This window comes from Carcharhinus amblyrhynchos, chromosome 31, assembly GCF_965287045.1.
Source record: "Carcharhinus amblyrhynchos chromosome 31, sCarAmb.v2.hapA, whole genome shotgun sequence".
Taxonomy (NCBI): domain Eukaryota; kingdom Metazoa; phylum Chordata; class Chondrichthyes; order Carcharhiniformes; family Carcharhinidae; genus Carcharhinus; species Carcharhinus amblyrhynchos.
Genome location: NC_137354.1, coordinates 21031800 through 21053230, shown reverse-complemented (window position 1 = coordinate 21053230; position 21431 = coordinate 21031800). Strand labels below are relative to the sequence as shown.

The following is a 21431-nucleotide window of genomic DNA, read 5'->3' as shown; positions in this document are numbered from 1 at the left end:
TGAGATCAAAGATCAGTCATGATTTTATTGAATGGTTCAGCAACTCAAGAGGTCACCTCTTCCTAGTCCTAGTTGGATCCCACCCCATTCAGAAAATGGGAAGAATTAGAAGCTTGGCTGCAATAGTTGAGCAGAACTGTACAGTTTCTGGGCTCTGAACCTGATTGTCTAGTCGGTCACCTTGCTCTTGTCCCTGCTCATTGGCTGCTGCAAGAAGAGGTAGGGTAAAAAGGCACGTTATTTCTGAGCTGCCAAAGACAACCCATGTGGCTATTTTGTTAGCATTTATCTTTAGAGCCACCTATGACCAGATGATGAGCCCCAATCTGGAACAGACCAACTGGTGACCTAGAGTGATATGGAGTTGAGTACCTAACTAAAAGAATTCAAGATTGATTTCATGTGAAGTTAGCTCATCACACTCCATATTTCATGGTCCCCTGCATACTTTTCTTTCTCCCCACTATGCTTTCCGATCCTCTGTCACCTTGGGAAGTTGAGTTAGATATCCAAGTCCTCCTCCACAAGCACTATCAGAGGTGCCCTCTGCATTAAACCACAGAAAGAATGATAGTTTTGTTTCCCTCCCTCCCTTTAACTTTGCTTAACTCCGGTAGCCCCCACTCTACCTGCCAACTGCCCACAGGTCACACTGCCCAACAGCCGGCTGCCACTGGGGGACTTGATTCTGTGTACCAGGTGTGTGAAGCGAGGGTGTTCACCAGTCATTAAATGTGAAATCATTGAATGGAACCACCGCTGTTGTGGAAATTTAAACTAGTGCATATGCAAAGCGTAGAGAATGAAAAAGAAAATTGAATACCTTATTTTTTGAAAATGAAGAATATTTATATTTTTGAGAGAAAAATTGGAATGTTTCTCATAGAATTAGATACATACTTAAGAAAGTTTGCCATACAACATTTTTGGTGAGAGAAGGGAATAGTACCTTTTTAAACTTGAAGATTTCTTCTTTCCCAGTTTAAGAGCACCTCTCCTAAAACAAAAAGGCAGCTGCTCAACACAGACCAGTGGCTTCTGGTCAGTATTAACTGGCACACCAGCCAGGACTTTTTGTCTTGAAATCAATATCCAGGGGAGGGAGAATGCATAGAATCCACCTGAAATTTGAACTGAATTTTCTTTGGCTCCTATTTGACTTGTTTAATCCCATTCTTGACTCTTAGAACCACAGGAAGTTATGGCACACAAAGAAGCCATTGAGCCCATTGTGTCTGCACTGGCCAAAAAAACTAGCTGCTCATTCTAATTAATTGATTCATAAATGTTTACAGCACAGAAGGAGGCCATTCAGCCCATTGTGTCCTTGCTGGTCAACAAATTTCTGACTACACTAATCCCATTTTCCAGTGCTTGGCCCTTGGCCCTGGAGGTTATGGCAGTGCAAGTGAATATCTAAATACTTCTTCAATGTTACAAGAGTTCTGACTCGAACCATCATTCAGTGAGTTCCAGACTCCCACGACACTCTGACTGAAACCTCAACTCCCCTCTTAGCCTTCCACCTTATACCTTAAATCAATGCCCCCTCACTATCGAACCCTCCGTTAATGGAAAAAGTGCCTTCCTATCCATCCTATTCATGCCTCTCATAATCTTATAGATCTCTGTCAAGTCAATCTTCACTGCTCAAGAAAACAGCCTACCCAATCTCTCTTCATAGTTCAAACCTTCCAACCCAGGTAGATCCTGATAAATCTCCTCTGCACCCTCTGCAGTAATCACATCCTTTCTATAATGTGGTGGCCAGAACTGCACACATTTGTGGCCTAACCAATGTTTTATACAGCTCCAGCATGACCTCCCTGCTCTTATATTCTATGCCTCGGCAAATAAAGGTAAGTATCCCATATGCCTTCTGAACTACCTTCTCCATTTCCCCTGCCACTTTCAGGGAATTGTGGACATGCACTCCAAAGTTCCTCTGATCCTCAGTACTTTCTAGAGTCCAACCATTCACAGCCTAATCTTTTGCCTTGTTAGCCCTCCCCAAGTGTATTACTTCACACTTTCATGGGTTGAATTCCATTTGCCACTGCTCTGCCCACCTGACCAGTCTACAGATATCCTCCTATAGTCTATGGCTATCCTCCTCACTATTTACCACCTTACCAATTTTCATGTCACCTGTGAACTTCTTAATCAAACGCTTAAGTCCAAATCATTAATGTACAGCATAAATGGCAAGGGCCCCAACACTAAGCTGGGGCTAATCTACCTTCCAGCACCCCGTTCATAACCTTGCAGGTTACAGCACTTTAACTGCAGATCCAGTTACCTTTTAAATGAGTTAAGGCTTTTTGCCTCCACCACCAAACCAGCCAGCAAATTCCAAACACCCTTCACCCTCTGGGTGAAGAAAGGTTTCCTCATGTCCTCTCTAATCCTTCTATCACTCACCATAAATCTATGCACCTGATAATTGACTTAAGAACATAAGAAATAGGAGCAGGAGTAGGCCATCTAGCCCTTCGAGCCTGCCCCGCCATTCAATAAGATCATGGCTGATCTGTCGCTGCTCAGTTCCACTTTCCCGCCCTCTCCCCATAACCCTTAATCCCCTCTCTTATCAAAAACCCATCAACCCGCGTCTTAAAAATATTTAGCGAGGCAGCCTCCACCACTTCAACGGGCAGAGAATTCCAGAGATTCACCACCCTTTGAGTGAAGAAGTTCCTCCTCAACTCCATTCTAAACCGCCCCCCCTTTTATCTTGAGGCTGTGCCCCCTAGTCCTACTGTCTTTTTTGAGCGGGAAGAGTCTCTCCACCTCTATCCTATCCATCCCATTCATCATCTTATACGTCTCAATGAGATCTCCCCTCATTCTTCTAAACTCTAACGAGTACAAGCCCAGTTTATTCAGCCTCTCCTCATAGCTCAACCCCCTCAACTCCGGTATCAGCCTAGTAAACCTCCTCTGCACTCCCTCCAAGGCCAAAATATCTTTGCGCAGGTGCGGCGCCCAAAACTGCACACAGTACTCCAGCTGCGGCCTCACCAATGCCCTATACAGCTGCAGCAAGACCTCCCTACTTTTATATTCAATCCCCCTCGCTATGAAGGCCAGCATCCCATTCGCCTTCCTGACCACCTGCTGCACCTGCAAGCTGGGTTTTTGCGACTCATGCACAAGGACCCCGAGGTCCCTCTGCACCGTCGCCTGCTGCAGTTTTTCGCCTCGTAAGTAATAGTCCTTCCTACCATTCTTCCTACCATAGTGGACCACCTCACACTTGCCAACATTAAATTCCATTTGCCATTTCCTGGCCCATTCGTCCAGCCTATCTAGATCCTTCTGCAGACTCTCCACACCCTCCGCACAATTTGCCGTTCCCCCAATCTTGGTGTCATCAGCAAATTTCGTCATTCCTGTCTCTCTCTTCTGTAACTACACCATCCTGAACACCTCTGGATGTGACTGGAATTTAACGTTAGTTCAAGCCTGCTGATACAAGTCTTAGTGAATTTCAAAAATCTAGAACGTTAATTTTTTTAGCTAATTTTGCATGTTGGTGCTTTCAAAACATTTGAAAAGTGGATCAGTGATAGAGTAATTTAATCGATTTGGAACAAACACTGTCACTGAATTGCAGGTGCAAATTCACCTTCTCCCTACATCCCAGAGGAAGTGACAAAGAAAGGCTGCCTGCTTTAAATTGGAGGCAAACACCAAAGGGTATTATTATGGTTCTCCCAGGGACCTTCTTCAGAGTATAACCAGGACAGGCTCAGGAGGGTCAGTTGTTGTTGAGTAAGGTAAAATGGGAGAACATCTCAGGGTTCTAAATCAATATTTCCTCTTTTGTTTTTGAAGTCTTGATGTTGACCGGGGACAATGTACAGGTCCTTAAAACTGAGTTCCTCAAAGAAGAAATGTCTTTCTCCATCTGAATAGGTTCCACCACAGACCTGTGGCAGATGTTGAGGTTTCCAGTGGTGGAGAGTCGCAGTGATAGGTTAGGGGTTAGGATGTGTCATTGTAAAATGAAACTCTCTCTGTTATTGCAGTAACCTACATGTTAAAGATGCTCTAGTCGACAGTGCCTCTCCAGTCTACCAGGCTGTCGTTCGCAACACCAGCAAGCCCCATCAGACTCAGCAACAGGAGCTGGATGAGTGGACACGCCGGGCTGCCAATTTGCAGTCCAAATCTTTCCGCGTCCTTGCTCAAATGACTGGAACACAATACTGTAAGTATAAAAAAGTTTCATTTTGTTAAGTGAAATGAGAAGTGAGTGATGCACTGTGATCACGTTACAAATGAAACTTAAGGCTAAATCCAGACCAGACTGGTGAGGTGAAAGTCTCCCCTCTTTCTGTTGGTCCTAAGTGAAGTGAGCTGATGAAATATTATCTTGGTGCTCACTGGATACAGGTTCACAAGATGAAGCAACCTGTGACTAACACCAAATGATCAGTCTCGTGATGGGAAGTAGTGCAGTAGCTGCTTCTATAAGGTTATATTAAACAGAGTAAAGGGAGCTTTATTCTGTACCTAAACTTCACTGCAACTGACCCAGAAGTGCTTGATGGCATAGAGAAGAGGGAACTTTACTCTGTGTCTGATCTACAAATGCTTGATTTACCAGTACTGAGGGAGCTTTGACTTTGATCAAATCCATGCCATTCCCGACGTGGGATGCTTAAAGGGGCTCTGTAGAGGGAACTTTACTCTGCACCTTATTTGGGATTGCTCAATGGGACCAATTACTTCACCATGTCTACTGGAGTAAGCTGGGTAATTCCTTTCTCCTAAGATCTGTCAACATATTTATTGCCTGAATAAAAAAGAAATAATTATATTAAACCAGTCAATATTTCTCTAGGGGATGTAGCAAGTGCCCTGGGAGTGGAATGGAATTACATTGGCTGACATCTAGCATCAGTGCAGCATTCAAGCCATTTGAAGTTCTAACTGTTGTTACTGTTTAAGTACTGTATTGTGTTTAAGTCATCCGTTGCCACCTGAGCAAAATGGATTTGTAGATGCACAAGCGTTCACACCAACTATATCTATCCTGAAGGCAAGGTACTTCGCCACACTACACTGATACGGTTATACTGTAGCACCACTGAAGCTTTGGGAGCAAAGATTAACCCTAGCCTATTGATTCCTTCTTCAGACCCACTTACCCCACCCACGACCCTCAGGATTGCCTTCCCACCAGGGCTGACTCACTGGCTGGCACAACCTGATTTCTGCCATTCCATAAGCAATGACATCTAAGCAATGCAGGTGTGAAAGTCATGGCCAGTTAGAGACCAGGGCAGTTCCAACAGGTATCCCAATTATCAGCCCCATTCTAGCAGATGTACCATTCTAGATGTGATGAAATGTGAAGTAAACTGTCATTGAATGGAATGCCCAAGTGAGCAAGCATTGAAAGACTTTATCAAATTAACAATACAGGAATGATATCAATAGGAGAGAATTACAGGTTTGCTTCTACTGCACATTTTTATGTTAAAATTCTGCAATTATAATTTTCTTCCCACCCAAAAGTAACTTTTTAAAATCCTGAGATATGTCAGAACTTAAAATTAAAGAGCTGGTTAATGAAGTAATAATTTTATAAATATTATTCCCTTTCTCCATCTTCCTTGTCTTGTCATGCACCGGTCTCCAAGTTAATAGAAGTGCTTTTTAATATTTACTATGCACTGTTGTTTAAACAATCCATCTCCCATTCTGAAGATTAAGATTTTGTACTTGATGTAAACCACTCAAAACAAATCTACTATATTGAAAACAGAAATGGAGAACTTCTGGAAATCTGCAAGAGTAAATACTCCATTGTGCATCTGATCGATGAGGCCCTTCTAATGTAGGTCATAACATTTTCAGCAAGAAATTCTCGCCTTAGTTGGTCTCCTTTTCCTTTTTAAGCAAGATTGCAATGTCTTCACAATCCTGGTCTTGTTTTTAATGGGACTGGGGGGTGAAATGCGATAAACTATTGGATCTAAGCTTCAATACAGCACAGGAAAAGAGCAAACTCCACATCTCTCCCTGATGGAATTAGGTGGGACAATTGCCCCTCATCCCCTTGCATTCAAATCTAGTTTACCAAGGTGCTGGGTTTACTATAATTTTCTATCCTTCCATTATTGAATGGTGTTGTTGTAAGACTGCCTGGTAACAGCATTTACCAAATTAAACAGTTGACTGGTCTTTCAGCAGATTTCGTCATCTCAACCATTTTGCTGCCAAACCTTATATTTGTTGTGCTTGAGCGTAATTAGACATATCTCTGAAGCTAAGTTTCATAAGGTGGAGCCCTCAGGGGTTTAGAATGAGACAGCTTTCACCTTCTCTTACAATACCCTCAGCAATCTAAGATCAGTGTTTAACTTGCAGCCCATGGGATATGTACAAAGCAGCATGTGCTTGTTTCACTGGGCATGATCATTCATTTGCACCTTTTGTTTTCTAGTGCAAGATCCAGATGAGGATGCTATGAAAAGATCAAGGTAGGCTTCCAGCAACAGCAGCAATCATCTGGCCCACTTAATACATACTTCAGACAGTTTACAACAAACACATTAATACGATACATTTAGCATTAAACACAGCATTAATTAATTTTAAAAATTTGGGGTAATTAAAATAACTTTGGTTGACAATTTTGAAATTGAACAAACAATTCTACATCCAACTCTGCTTGCAATAGACATTCAAGGCTCTATAAATGTGAGTCTATGCCATCAGTTACAGGGGATCATTCCATAAATGCACAATGGGCTAGTTGTGGTTTATGGACCACAATGAGGCATTAGTATTATACTGAGGTGCTACTCAAATGATCTTCCCCAAGGGTTACCATTTTAAGGGTCTTGCTGATTCAGAAACCAATGTGCAAAACATCTTTGTGTCTTTGTTGTTGTAGCAATGGATCAATTGGGGATGGATTTTTATTAGGTCTTGTCATTTGTTCAATGCATTAGTTGGTTTGTGTGTGATACAATTATAAGGTCAGGAGAGTGGAGGCCATTATCCCTAATCCCTTACTCTTCTCCTCCTCTCTCTTTCTCTCTTTCTCTATGCCACAGGGAAAAGTTTGAACATGAAGTAAAAGGTCCACGCTTTGCCAAATTGCGTAAATGGCATCATGGTCTGTCTGCACAGATCCTTAATATTAAAGGTTAAACTGCCCACGTGTAATAAGACACTTGAAGTTAGAATGACTAACTAAAGAAAAAGAGCATATTACTGTAATAGTGGCTATAAAAATAGTGAGAACATCAGATCTTCTTAAAACAATTTAAAGAAAGTGCTTGTTGAGTGTCCTTAGCCTTACATCCCTCTGTTGTATTGTAGTGCTCCTAGCAGCACAATACTTCTCCATGTATGAAGGTTTCTCTGCCAATAAAATGCTAAAAGTCCTGTTTCTGTAAGATTCTGTATCACTGAATTCCTTTCAAAGAAATTTTAGGGAATTAATATACTGAGAGTTTCCTTGTGTTTGAGAAAGAGTGCAATTTGAAAGAACTATTGTGATATCAGTGGTAGAAGTCAAAATGGTAGGTTCTGTCTAACCTGAGGGAATGCTTGCATAACACAGTTCAGCCTGCCAGGTCAGACAATGAGGCTTTGGGGAGGTGAAGGATTTGAAGAAAATGGGAATGACTTTCTGGGAAGTACAACAATGGATAACACATTTTTACATGCTTCCAATGAGATGTAGCAGTGCATTTTACAAAATCATAGATAGCTACCCAGAGATTGCTCAATCACTTATCAAAATGGGCAATGAAACATCTTTGATAAATCTTTGTTTTTATTTACTACTGCTGATCATTACCACTAAAATCTCCACCCCAATCTCTTTGTCCTATCTAAGTATGATATGTTATAAGCATCATTAATATTTAAATAATTACTTACCCAATAATTTCAGGTATGAATGTTGGCCTCCCACTGTTGCACACTCTTTGCCCAACCTCATTCCTGCCACAAAGTCCAAATCCTTATAAAAGACAAGCAAGATTCCTGTAATATTCTGTTGAAGTAGTTGGTCTATTATGCTTAGCTTCTCTCACAAAGCCGTCCAGCATGGCAGGAACTTTAGCTTCCCATCTGGATTTCTGATTGAATTCATAACAAATATTTTTAAGATTGGGACATGCAAATTAAAAGGGAAATAGGGAACCATGCAAAATGATCCAGGCTGAATCCCATTACATCTGGGCAATGTACACTGCAATCAGGACACAATTGCTGTGTCCACCGACCAAACTCAGTGAAGGCATAGGCAAATAACACAAATAGACAATTTCATTCAAACTGTCATTATATGAAAGGTTTTTTGTTTGGAAGGTGAGGGGCAATTTATATTGAATTTGGATGAATGTATAGTTATTCGAACAGTCTTTATAAAATTACATTCAATAACCAGATCAGATAAAACTATTCTTCAGTAATTGTATTGTGTGAGCATTCCTTCAGAAGTGGGGAAATTGCAAGTATCTCATCATTTAACTTTTGGAGGTAAAATATAAAATTTAGTTATATTGAGTTAAAGGTAAATGACAAAACTGGGATCAAGAGATTGAGGAAAGACTGCATCGGAAATTTATAACACATTTCACTGCAATTTTGCAAAGAAATTTCTGGATTGAATGTGCAAAATATTTCCATTCTTCCCCTACTTTCTCCACTGAAGGTGCTGATTTGTATCGTGGTCCACTTCTTCTTGTGTACATATTACCAATCCAAATGTTCTGCCGGGTGGTCAGGGCTGAGTCTCAACAATGATTAGCATCGAGACTTACAGATTCCTCCTGCACCTTGCAGTCTGGGTCACTGGATGGTAATAAATAGGAGAGAGAAACTCAATTGCAGTTTTCCTCCTCATACTTCACTCCTCTACTCTTCACTGACCTAACAGCATTGAGGTAAATGGTAACACCCATCGCCTAGCTGAAATTAGTTAAGATAGCAATTGACCCAGTCTGGATCGTAAAAGTGAGGGTCATAATGCTGTCTGAATTTGCCTTATTTTGATTGTGATATGGGGGAAGAAAAGTTCACGAAAAAGTTGCAAAGTAGGGAGCTCCATGTTCCAAGAAAAAAAAGACCTAAATCTGCAAAATATAAGTGAGATGTGTTATATTTTATTGTTAAAAAAAGGGCACCAACTGGAGGTGGTGATTTGGGACCTTCTGGAGACAGCAGGTCTGAGCTGTATCTGCAATTTCCCATTAACCCTGATGGTTCTGAATGATGTGGTCTGTTAATACGATAGTTTGTGAATGATTTGAGCTGAATAGACGTGTAGGTTGGAGACGAGTAATACAGTATATAAAATTTGGGTTCTGGTTTAGTGGAATTGTTTGGTGAAAGGCAGGGTGTGGTGACTTGGTTCCTGTATTTTGTGCTTGACTGCTTTGGTTTGCTATTTCTCTGTATATACCAGCACTTTTTCTTTTCTCTGAAATAAAAATAAGTCAAATTTTAAAAAAGACCAATAGATCCTCTTCCAGTCTCTTTCTATATCAAATAAATCTAGCACTAGATTCTCATTAAGAATCACAATCTCTATATTTGGAATCAGATTTAATTTCTTTAACATTGCATTAAAGAAACAGTACCTGAACTGGACACAACAAAGGGTTTGTATCCCATCAGTTAAGAGGATACAGCCACCACAGATACAGTGATTGACTTCAGCGGTTAGAAATTCCAGATGGCAAATTTTTTGCGCACACACTGTTCGGACTTATATGAGAGTATAGCGTGATTTATTTTTAAATATGGTTTAAACCTGATCACCAATTCTGGTCAATGCCGTACAAATGGCAGACATGGGATTATAGTATGAATATATTTAATCTGCAGGCATAATGGTGCTAATCAAAATTTGTACCTTTTCTGACATTATTGGGTACAAAAAGGTTGATGTTCTAATATCCTAAAATGAGAAATAGGTTCCATTCCTCCCCCTGCTGCCACTCCAACCAGGAAACTGGAGATTCTTAAATCTCTCCCAACCTTTCCTCAAAGTTGCATTAGTCCACTACTCAAAGCTAACCACTTCAAACCAAGCCCTTAATGCAGATTTCAAGCAATACTGCAAAGCATTATTGTTTTAGTAAGAACTTGATTGGTTGTTCAGTTATACTTTCACTATTCCATGGCTCCAAATGGCAGATCAGTAATGCTGATCATCCCTATGTCCCTGAATTCCAGAAAATCTTCAGGTATTTTTGGCTGGTTTTCAATTAATTGCAGCTTTCTGTAGTAACTATTGTGGCCAGTGAGGCTTAGATTGATTTTGGTTTTTCTCCATCTGATAAATCTAGGATCCAGGGATATTTCAATATAAACTGGTTAATATGAAACTTATTGTAAGTAGGCTGACACAAAGAAGTACTGTCGCTTTAAAATGCATTAGAACTGTATTACTGAACAGTGCACAAACATTAAAGTAACAGTGGACTGACCAAATATTTGTGTATGCATAAATGTGTACAAAGTATATGGTTACTTTTATGTAGAAGTCCTTTTCTTTAAAGCTACTTGTATTTGTCCAGGCGAGGGATAGACACTGAGAAGGCAGATGGGGAGGCAATCGGCTAAGTATTGAGACATCAAAGCAAAAGGGAGTTAGAAAGAAAATGCCAAGTGACTGGAGAAAATAGATGAAGACTTTTAAAATGTGTCCATGGGGTGTGGGTGTTGCTGGGTAGGCCAGCATTTATTATCCATTCCTAAATGCCCTTGAGAAGATGGTGGTGAGCTGCCTTCTTGATTTTACCAGCAGTAATGGAGGGAGAAGGATTCATGTAGGTTATAGTTGGAAAACTAAAGGTTTGTGGTGGGATGGAGAGTCAGAGAAGTTTGCAGGCTCATGGAGAAACCTGAGGGTGAGAATTTGAAACCATGACACGAGCTCATGAAGTGAACGAAGGTGGGTGAGTACAAAGGTTTTCACATTCTGATCCATCAGAATTTTATCTCTGAAACTTTCCTGAATTGATTTTGGGACCATCAAAGCTAACTTCACATTTTAACTTCATTTAGATCTGACCTGCTAGTTAAGTCTTTATGGTTAATCAATAAAGAGCTCCCACCTATGGGATAAATGTAGATTATAACCAGCAATTGTGTATTAGCCACAATGAAAACTTCAGACTGGTAGTGCTTTGTGTACTGTGGCTCTCTGAGTATCATATGAGCACACATAGGCAGGATGAGGTCGAAAGAAGCTACTGAACATGTGAGCTCCTAAAATGACCTTAGAAATCTTCTTTAATATAATATAGTAATGGCATTGCCACATTTTCTGAATTTTTAAACATATTAAGACCTTATTTTGGACAATAATAATGCATCATTCTAATTTCACTCAATAAGATAGAACACCAAGGAATTGATAACTAAATCTTTGAGTCTTAGCTTTTATTTGAGATGTTTGGACAATCCATCACTTTTAAATGCTGCTCAAGCTTGTGCACAACATGATCTACAATCATACTAAAACCTTGAACATGGAACAGGCACTGCGCAGGACCAGATTGTAAAGTCTGATTTACTCATGGTAGGCGTTCAAGGTTTTCTTGATATCTATTTAGATTCATAGTCATTAAGTGGTTTTTTGACTGACAGCAAATAAGATTCTGCAAATCTGAAACTGGAGGCAAATGAACTCTGTCCATTTCAGATAATTGTGTGGCATGCTGTTGCCTTTGTTTAATTTAAAATGCTCTCTGAGGGGTGAATCCTGGCACAGTACTATCAGGCTACCTTTTAAATGGCAGGGCAACTGATAAACAGATAAATAAATCACAAATCATACTTCCTTTTTGAAAAAAATCTGAAGTAAATCATGCTCTTTTTTAGAAAATTGACTTAATTCTAATTTTTAAAAAAATATAACTTTAAAATGTTTTGAGAGGCAGCTCTCCCTTGATGGAGCATTTATGTATATTTGTGATACTGATGGAGGACTCAGATGCTGCTCAGTGCAGTAGCACCCAGTTGAAAAACTGCCATCATAATTTTGAAGGAATCCTCATGCATTTAAGTTAGCCTTTGGCTTCAGTTTTGTAGCATAAACATATACCATTTACATTGAGAGCAGACTAAATATGAAACTGAGCTTTCAAAATGAAGGTGCGAAGTAGAGAATTTACTCTGCAAATGCATTCTAGTAAATGTGAGACTCCCAGCTAGGTGTTACAGTTTTGGATGCAGTACAGCTTGTGCTGTTTACCTGTGCTTTTCAATAGCTAAATTCAGGACAGGATGCTTTATTGAGCACTAAAATACAATAACAAAAGTAGCCAACTTGCTTGGGAACCATTGCCCTCTGAAAGATGTGGAGATGCCTCTGACCCAGGTCTCTTCTTAAGAATGCTGTCTACCAGCTAGCTTAGAAACAAGACAAACTGCTTCCAAAAAAGTTGTGAATAAATGAGAAGAAATTACATAGGTGGAGCTAGGCTTCTTAAAATCCTGGTTGGACTTGGTTTAACGGATACAAGTAAACGATACAGGTGTGACACGTGGGCAAATAGACTTCCTCAGAATTGTGCAAATAATGTGTTCTTGAAGATTCTGTTCCATGGCGACAGCTGAAACAAAAAGAGGCCTTTCAGGTAAACTGCTTGTCTGGTTGTGACATAGGGAAATATCCAATCTGCAATGGGCTGTTCCTTTTCCAAACCAAAAACTAACCCAACTTCTGCTGGATGCCTCCATGGTTGGAGCATTCCCTCCATGGCTGAGACATTCCTTCCTTGATTGAGACCTTGCACCCATGGTTGAGGCATTGCCTCTTTTGCTGGGAAACTGCTTCCATGGCTGGCTAGGATGCTTACTGACTGCATGCCTGCATGTTGGGAGTTGGTGACTTTGTGTGTGTGCGTGTGTGTATATATTTGTGTGTGTGTGAGCAGGGGTATCCCTGAATGCTGACCTCTCCCAAAAAGTTTGCTTTTTCGCTTCCATGTTATCATCAATTGCTTCATTGCCATCTAATTTATTCATTCTACTCACACTCTTCCTTCTCCCCAAAATGAAGACCCAAAAGCAGGTGTCCTCATTCATGATATTAGCAACATTGTGGTTGAATTGAGCTATTTCATAATAGATCACCATGTTTTTTTTTCAGTTTGTTGCACAATGTTTTGGTCATCTGTGAAAAAATTATTCTGAATCGATACACATTTGCTCAAATTTCCCCATCACCTAACTTCCATCTTCTATTGTTAAGTAAACCAATTTTTAGCAGCTACTATTAGAATAATTAAATCACTTTTCAAAAATTTATGTTTTTCTACAAAATATATCAATTTGCTTCTCGTGCAGGGGAAAAAAATAAACTAATGGACAACATAAATGGACCACTCTTAGGGAAGCGTATCATTACCTTGAATACATGACGATCACAGGACATGGGTTTTGTGTACAGCAGATTATTTGTCACAGACCCAGCATGGGAAACACTTAACTGGAGTGATTTTGTCTTTAGTTTCCATATAAAAAGACATGCATGTTCTTCACTCTGATGAGTGCATATTAACCCAAATGGTGTTGATCCAGAACTTGGGGAACAGTAAATGGGGGTTCCTTTCTGTCTGAGAGCAATATCGTCATCCCATTTGTCCATGTATCTGTGCTTCTTTGTTGTCTTGTCTTTTTGCACTTTACTAGGAAGTTGTTGTTGTAACTGCAAAATCACTTCCTGTACTTGGGCTTCTGAAAGATGGCTGCTTTGGAGAGGGAGCGAGCTGATGGCGCAATTCCTTATCCGCCATGCTGAAACTTCCTGGTGTAATTGCAGGCTCTTCCTTGTTTTCTCTTTTAAGAAGGGGAATACACTGAATTCATCTGAGGAAGTGAGGCCCAGTTTTGTTTTATCCTTTTCTGTTCAAGTCAAGGAATATTCACCCTATACCTGACCTGTGCCCCATTACATTTCTTGAAACCGGTGCTAGGTGACAGATATGGAAATTGTTCTAGTTCCCTCAATTTAATGAGAAATGTTAGCTGTTTCCAGTTGGGTTCCACAGAATACTGTATTCGGTCCCCTGCCTTTTGTGTTATATATTAAGGACTTGGATGTAAACAGAGGGAGAAATGATCAAGAAATTTGCAGACAACCAAAAACATGGTTAATAGCAGGCAGGATTGCTACAAACTGCAGGAGGATATCAATGGGCTGGGCAGAAATGGAATTCAACTCAGCAAAGTGTGAGATGATACATTTGGAGCAGTTAAACAAGGCAAGAGGATATACAACAAATGGGAGAATACTAAGAGGAACTGAGGGACTTTAGAGTGAATGTCCACTGAGAACTGAGGGTAGGAGTGGAAGGGTGTGTTTCTGAATGGAGGGCTGTGACAAGTGGTGTTCCTCAGAGATCAGTGCTGGGACCTTTGCTGTTTGTAATATATATAAATGATCTGGAGGAAAATGTAACTGGAATGATTAGTAAGTTGCGGACGACACAAAGGTTGATGGATTTGTGGATAGTGATGAGGACCATCAGAGGATACAGTAGGATATAGATCAGTTGGAGACTTGGGCGGAGAGATGGCAGATGGAGTTTAATCTGGACAAATGTGAGGTAATGCATTTTGGAAGGCTAATATAGATAGGATATATATAGTAAATGGTAGAACCCTTAGGAGTATTGATAGGCAAAGGGATCTGAATGTACAGGTGCACAGGTCACTGAAAGTGGCAATGCAGGTGGAGAAGGTAGTCAAGAAGGCACACGGCATGCTGGCTTTCATCAGCTGGGGTATTGAGTTTAAAAATTGGCAAGTCATGTTGCAGCTTTATAGAACCTTAGTTAGGCCACTCTTGGAATATAATGTTCAGTTCTGGTTGCCACACTACCAGAAGGATGTGGAGGCTTTGGACAAGGTACAGAAAAGATTGACCAGGATGTTGTCTGGTATGGAGGGCATTAGCTATGAGGAGAGGTTGGAGAAACTTGGTTTGTTTTCACTGGAGCGACAGAGGTTGAGGGAAGTCCTGATAGAAGTCTACAAGATTATGAGAGCATGGATAGGGTGGATAGTCAGAAGCTTTTTCCCAGGGTGGAAGAGTCAATTACTAGAGGGCATAGGTTTAAGGTTCGAGGGGTAAATTTTAAAACAGGTGTACGAGGCAGATTTTTTACACGGAGAGTCGTGGGTGCCTGGAACTCGTTGCCGGGGGAGGTAGTGGAAGCAGTTACGGTAGTGACTTTTAAGGGGCATCTTGACAAGTACATGAATGAGATAGGGATAGAGGGATATGGTCCCCGAAAACATAGGGGGTTTTAGTTAAGACGGACAGCATGGTCGGTGCAGGCTTGGAGGGCTGAAGGGCCTATTCCTGTGCTGTAATTTTCTTTGTTCTTTGGTAGCAGGAATGGTGGATAAAGTGGTTAAGAAGGCAAATTGAATATTTTCCTTTATAGACCAAGGTACAGAATATAAAAATATAGGAGCAGGGAGATTATACTGGAACTAAATAAAACATTATTTAGGCCACAACTTAGATACTGTGTGCCATTCTGATTACCTCATTAGAGGGTATAGAGGAGATCTATGAGTGTTGCCAGAGCTGGGAAATTTCAGCTATGAGGAAAGATTGGATAAGCTGGGGTTGTCCGCCTTAGAACAGAGGAGGCTGAGGGTTTGATTGAGATGTACAAAATTGTGAGAGGCCTAGATAGAGTGGATGGAAAGGATCTATTTAGTTTAGCAGAGAGGTCAGTGACTAGGGTGTACAGATTTAAAATGACTGAAAGAAAGAATAGAGGGAAGATGAAGAAAACATCCTTCACCCAGAAAGTTTAGAGATCTGGAAAACATTGTCTGAAAGGGTAGTCGAGGCAGAAACCCTCAACTCATTGAAAAGCTGTCTGGATTTGCACCTCAAGTGCTGTAACTTGCAGGGCTACAGACCAACCCTGGAAAGTGGCTTTAGGCTGAGTGGCTAATTTTTCAGCCAGCACAGAGATGGCCAAGTGCCCTCCTTCTGAGCCACAACATTCTATGATTCTATGAAAAAAAACACCAAACAATATTAACATTATTGAACAGGAGAGAGAGAGTAGGATTTAAATGAACAGAATACACCAGTACCAACATGGTTTTCATTAAATGCAATATTATTCTTTGTTGTTTTTGCCTTCACCTTGTGGTGATGATGAAGAGTAAAAGGGATGCAAATTAGATCAGGTAGCAACTAAACAATGACAAAACAAAATGGTACTTGGCGACCACCACTAGTAAATGTCATATTGACTTGGAGATATGCTGATAGGAGTTTAATATTTTGATTAAGAAGTTGATACTATGGAACTGAGTTTCTGAGGCTCCCTATCGCCCATGTGTACATACAAAACTCTCCCTGTGTTTGTACTTCAAGCTGCTGCTTGTATGCTTTCTGCTTGGCCTTCCTGCAGTTTTTACTCATATATGCTCATATATGCTTTTGTTAAACTTTTGCACCTCTGACTTTTTATCTGTCTGATGCTTGTACACATCTTGTGCTATGGGTCTGTTACCTGCACGTTGAAGTCCTACTGTATCTAACATTTGCCATGATAGCCTTACCCATTTCTGTGATTCTATTTTATGCTCCTGTCCACAGTAACCCTTCCCCTCCTGGGAGACAGTTATTTCCCTATGTTAAGACTGCAAGCAGACTCAAATGTAAATTAAGCTATGGGCCTCATCTGGAGCTCTCCTGTGCGTGGGACCTGCCTCTAACTGCAGTGGCTGAGAAAGACAGATATGGCTTTACCTGCCTTTAAAATAGTTGTGAACTAAAAACAGCATGAAATAAGCTGTAATCTTACCTTTCTTACGTTTTAGCAGCTATTGTCTCTCTCTGTAGTTTTGTCATTTTTTTCATTTAATGAGTAATGCTGGCTTTCGCAGTATCTCTTCTGTGGCCTGTATGTTACAAGGTTTATTTCTTCACTTAACTCTTTTCATCAACAAAAAGAGTGCCCACAGCAAAATTTCTGTTCCTTGGAGTCTTTGTCCTGGGTTTTGAAGATTCAGCCACCATAGCAAGAGAAATATGTTATTTTCAACATGGGATCATGAGGTAAATTAGATAATCTCGCACCACATTCTAACAAGTCCATCATGCATAGGGTAGGGTAAAGATCCAATAGTGTGCAATGAGTTGGAGGAAACCAAGGAAAGATCATACTTGGACCACTATCAACTCTCCTCAATTACATAGCAGAGTTGATGGCAGTCAAACAGAGGTTACGTGACCCAGGCTATCCCACACTGCATCCACGTTAAGGTGGACAAAGTTACTCTGGAGAAATTGAAATAAGAATACTAAAATTCAGGGACAAAATCACAAATTTGACAGTTGTCAACTACCATCTTATTCTCTAGAATATGAAGAATTCTGCAGTGCCTGCAGCAGACAGGGCATCTTCTAGATCTTAAGTTTTGTATTTAATGTAGCCTTTTGTAGGCCAGCAGAGAGATACTGCATCTCTATATGCCAACCACAAAACACAATCAATTCCTTCATCTCAAGAGTCTTAACTTTTGTAACACAAATTAATTGATATTGATGGGCAAATTTCAATATCAATGCTGAATCTGGTTTAAAGCCAATACATGACAAGTTCCAATGTACCCAATAATCAGCGTTGGTAAATATATAAGGTTTTGTCCCTCGTCTGTATAGCAGCCTGTACAGATGGTGCAGTATCCTATTGCCATGTAGCTTTAATTAGCTCAAGTATCAGCAAATTTGTGCTCCTGGACATTGATTCCCACATTGGAAATTGAGATGGTTTAGTAACCTTGCACAAGAGCTACTTATTGCTCAATTATTGATCATCCTTCAGTCCTTCATTCCTAAGGACATTTTTCATGTTCACCCTTTTTGATGGCTGTCAATCTCGTCTGAATCTACACTCCCTGTTTGACAGTTGGACATTCAGCAAGATTGACTGGATAGTAATCAGGAGCACATAGCCTGGCTGATCTGTATTTTTTTCTCCCTCCTTTGAGATAGGTCCAACTGTAAATGCCCAATGGTTTACCTGCATCTGATCAGCTAACACCACATGTGTTGGGGGATTGAACCTGAGACCTTCTATTGTTATGCCCAGTTGCTGGCAGTGTTTATACCCAGTAGGTTATTGTGATTGCTGAGAAGATTGGCTACTGTTTTTAATCACAGTTGTGTTTTGTGAATGGTAGCCATAGAACTGTTTAGTTCTCTAACACATCCATCTCTTTCTTACATTTGTTCTATTTGGATATTTCAAATCTAGACTAACCAGTCATTTAACCATAGTCTGTTTCCCATTAATGCTTTACCCATGTGACAGATATTTAAAGCCAGTTAATTGCTTGGAAATTGACATGACAATAGGGATTAAAATACAGTTTAAATATTTGAAATATCCGATTGGTTTGTTCTGTTTGGTGTCTCCTCTGTTTGGATGGCAGTTCAGTGTATATGAGCAGGATTTCTGTTTGTCTAGGAATCCTTAAAGCCATAGGTATGTTGCAAGCAGATTGTCATAGTTTGTGAGTTTTACTCTGCAGAGTAATTGGTATTGTCTATTTGTGCAAAGTTGTCCTGTCTTCTATCTGGCTATGTTTATGTTCATTTAAGGCTGTTGCAAGAAAATGGCAAGCTTTTGCAAGTTCCTCATTCCGAATAATTCTGATAGCAATATTCTTGGCCCAGACATTTTTCTCACTGTTATTTTAAATCCGTCAGTTCTTGAAAACCTGTTTTTAAAAATGAGCATGAACTGGGCCATAGCACAAAACAGGCAAAAAGCGGATCAGCTATAATTTTAAATCATAACCAAATTTCATTTAATTGATTGAAACCAATCAAAAAAGAAATGCAGTGAGCTGTCAAGTCATAATCGCTCATTCCAAGTTGTAGCCCAAGACCATTTGCCCCCCCCATGTGTCTCCAGAAGGTTAGATGCATTGGCCATGCTAAATTGCCCCTTAGTTATCAGTAGGATTAGCAGAGTAGATACATGGGGTTAAGGGGATTGGGACTGGGTGGGATTGCGGTTAATGCAGACTCATTGGGCCGAATGGCCTCCTTCTGCACTGTAGTGATTCTGTGATTGGAACAATTTGAGGTGTCTTCTCAACACCTTTGGTTGCCATTGAAATTCTAGCAACAGCCTTTCTGTTTTCCATCCTGACTGTACTTTATAGCAAAAGTTGTTTATCACTTTAAAAACACTTCACTCCACATTCCCAACATTAACACCCAGCTAGTTCACTGTCACTTTCCTACACATGTCCATGTAGCTCACCTTAGCAATGGAGGGTGGGGGTGGTAGGTAGTGAGCCAAAGGCCTAATGCTGCTCGAAGCCTGAAGAACCGCTGACACCACGATGCCTGTCTTGGCTGTTGATTTTTTTTCATTGAATGTCATCACTACAGAAATAAAATCAGCCTAAAATATCACTTATGGTGAGAGTGTTTTTTGTGTGTCAACTAATCATGTGTTTGGTGGGTTGCATGGAATTGTAATTCATTCAGCACCCGTGCACAAGTTCACTGATTTTATTTTGATTCACCACTTTTCTTTTAATTGTTCACCATGGATTGAAGCACATCTCATTGCCAACTGCCAGCCATGTTGATGAAACACAAAAGAACTTTGATACTTCTTGCGAATTGAACAAGTACTGGCTCTTGACGCTGACCAACTGATTTAAAACTGGCAAACTGCTATTTTTGAGTGAGCTCTCCAATCTCTAATATAAAATAGACATTAAAAGATTTTTTTAAATTAAGTCTTTCTGTACAATTTTTACAAGATGTGGAAGTACGTCTTTGGGAGTTCATAATTCTTACGAATTTTAAAGCATCCTTTCACCCACACTTTGCCTCATCTTCTGGATGTTTTACTTTGCAAAATGGGCAAACCTCGCACTGAATTTCATGATGACGGAGGTGCTTTGAATCTATTCTCTATCACCAGATTTATCTGTAACATTGTCATGGGGGTTCCAACAAGGTACCATTCCCAAGAGCTCCCCTGGATTTGCTCCCATTGACACTGTTCTTGCAACACAGGTATCTATAGACAGTAATGACCCAGCAATAGTGCTAATATATAATGTTAGACCATAAGAATTTGCTCAGGACAAAAAAATCTGTCCAGGGAATGAAACAGTTTCTCTAATTAAAGCAGGGAGTAGAGAAATACCAGTTTCTCCATCACCTACGGAGGCTGTCATCATTTCAGTGGATTAACTGATCCCAGGTCTCCACCAAACATTGCTCTCTAATCAGCTTTAGGAAATGCCAGTGTTGGGGATCTTTTTGTTTTGGTTATTGTCTGACCATCCAGTCATGAGCTTAAACCATTTCCTGGTGCATTAAACTTTTAAATGACTGATCAGAGACCACTGGCATTTGCCTATCTCCATTTTATTAATAATGGTCATGTTCATCTGTTTGATGCAAACATCTATTTTTTAGGACAGGCACAATTTATTATTTTTCTTTCATCATATCCTTCTAAGGATATACAATATATCCTTCTGTTCCTGAGGCCCAATCATGGTGAGCAGAGAAATGGATTGCCCAATGGTGGACTGATTTGGAAGTGTTATCTGAAGAATTATTCCATATAATCAGCATGGAGGTTCTTATTTTGCAGGAGCCTTTTTTCCAGTTGTTTTATCTTAAATTATGTTTTCCTGCTATGACTGTTTACTTGCTTCTCACTTTCCCATTTTTTTAAATGATAATTCCGGTTTCAATGCTGCCTGTCTCATCACCCACTCTTCCTCACTTTGGTAGCTTGATGGAGCACAGGTTCAAAACTGCTGAGACCAGGTAATGTGCGTGCCTTCTCTCACTCACTGTCTCTGCCTGCCTGTCTCCCTCTCTCTCTCTCTCTCTGTCCGCACATGTGTGTGCATGTCTCTCTCTCTCTTTCTGTGTGTGTGTGTCTCTTTGTCTCTCTCTCTGATCACATTTACGTGTTCCTCTCTTTGTATCTCCTTCTGCATGTGTCTCTTTTTCTCTCTCCTTCTCTATCTGTCTGTCTCTCTCTGTCCATGTTGTGTGTATGTGTCTCTCTCTCTCTCTGTACATTTTTGTGTGTGTGTATATGTCATTCAGAGCAGTCTATGGTCATCTGGGACTATGGCGACTTTACCTTTTTACCATATGTGTCTCTCTTTGTCTCTTTCTCTATGCCTGTCTGTCTCTCTCTACTCACTGTCTATTTTATTCCAGACTGTCCTATTCCAGACTGTTTTCTTTAAAAAGTAAGCTGCACAGTATAAGTGATTTTGGTCACTGAAGTTCAAATGCACAATGATGAGTAAAAGGATTTTTACAGGTCAGATATGAACAGCATCTGATTTGCAGATTACATTTGATTAATGCTGCTGTAAGGTATTTTGTAAGTTTTTGGAGGGAG

General features: G+C 40.2%; 1 protein-coding gene across 1 annotated transcript in view; it reads left to right on the top strand.

Annotated features, from left to right (window-relative positions):
* The window catches only part of ldb3a (LIM domain binding 3a), a 190438-nt gene that overhangs the window by 110903 nt on the left and 58104 nt on the right, over positions 1 to 21431 (top strand). Inside the window, exons 7-10 of the mRNA XM_080215604.1 lie at positions 4032 to 4213; positions 6458 to 6494; positions 7074 to 7165; positions 10139 to 10223. Of these exons, the coding sequence (XP_080071730.1) occupies positions 4032 to 4213; positions 6458 to 6494; positions 7074 to 7165; positions 10139 to 10223 (396 nt within the window). The remainder of the gene's footprint in view (positions 1 to 4031; positions 4214 to 6457; positions 6495 to 7073; positions 7166 to 10138; positions 10224 to 21431) is intronic.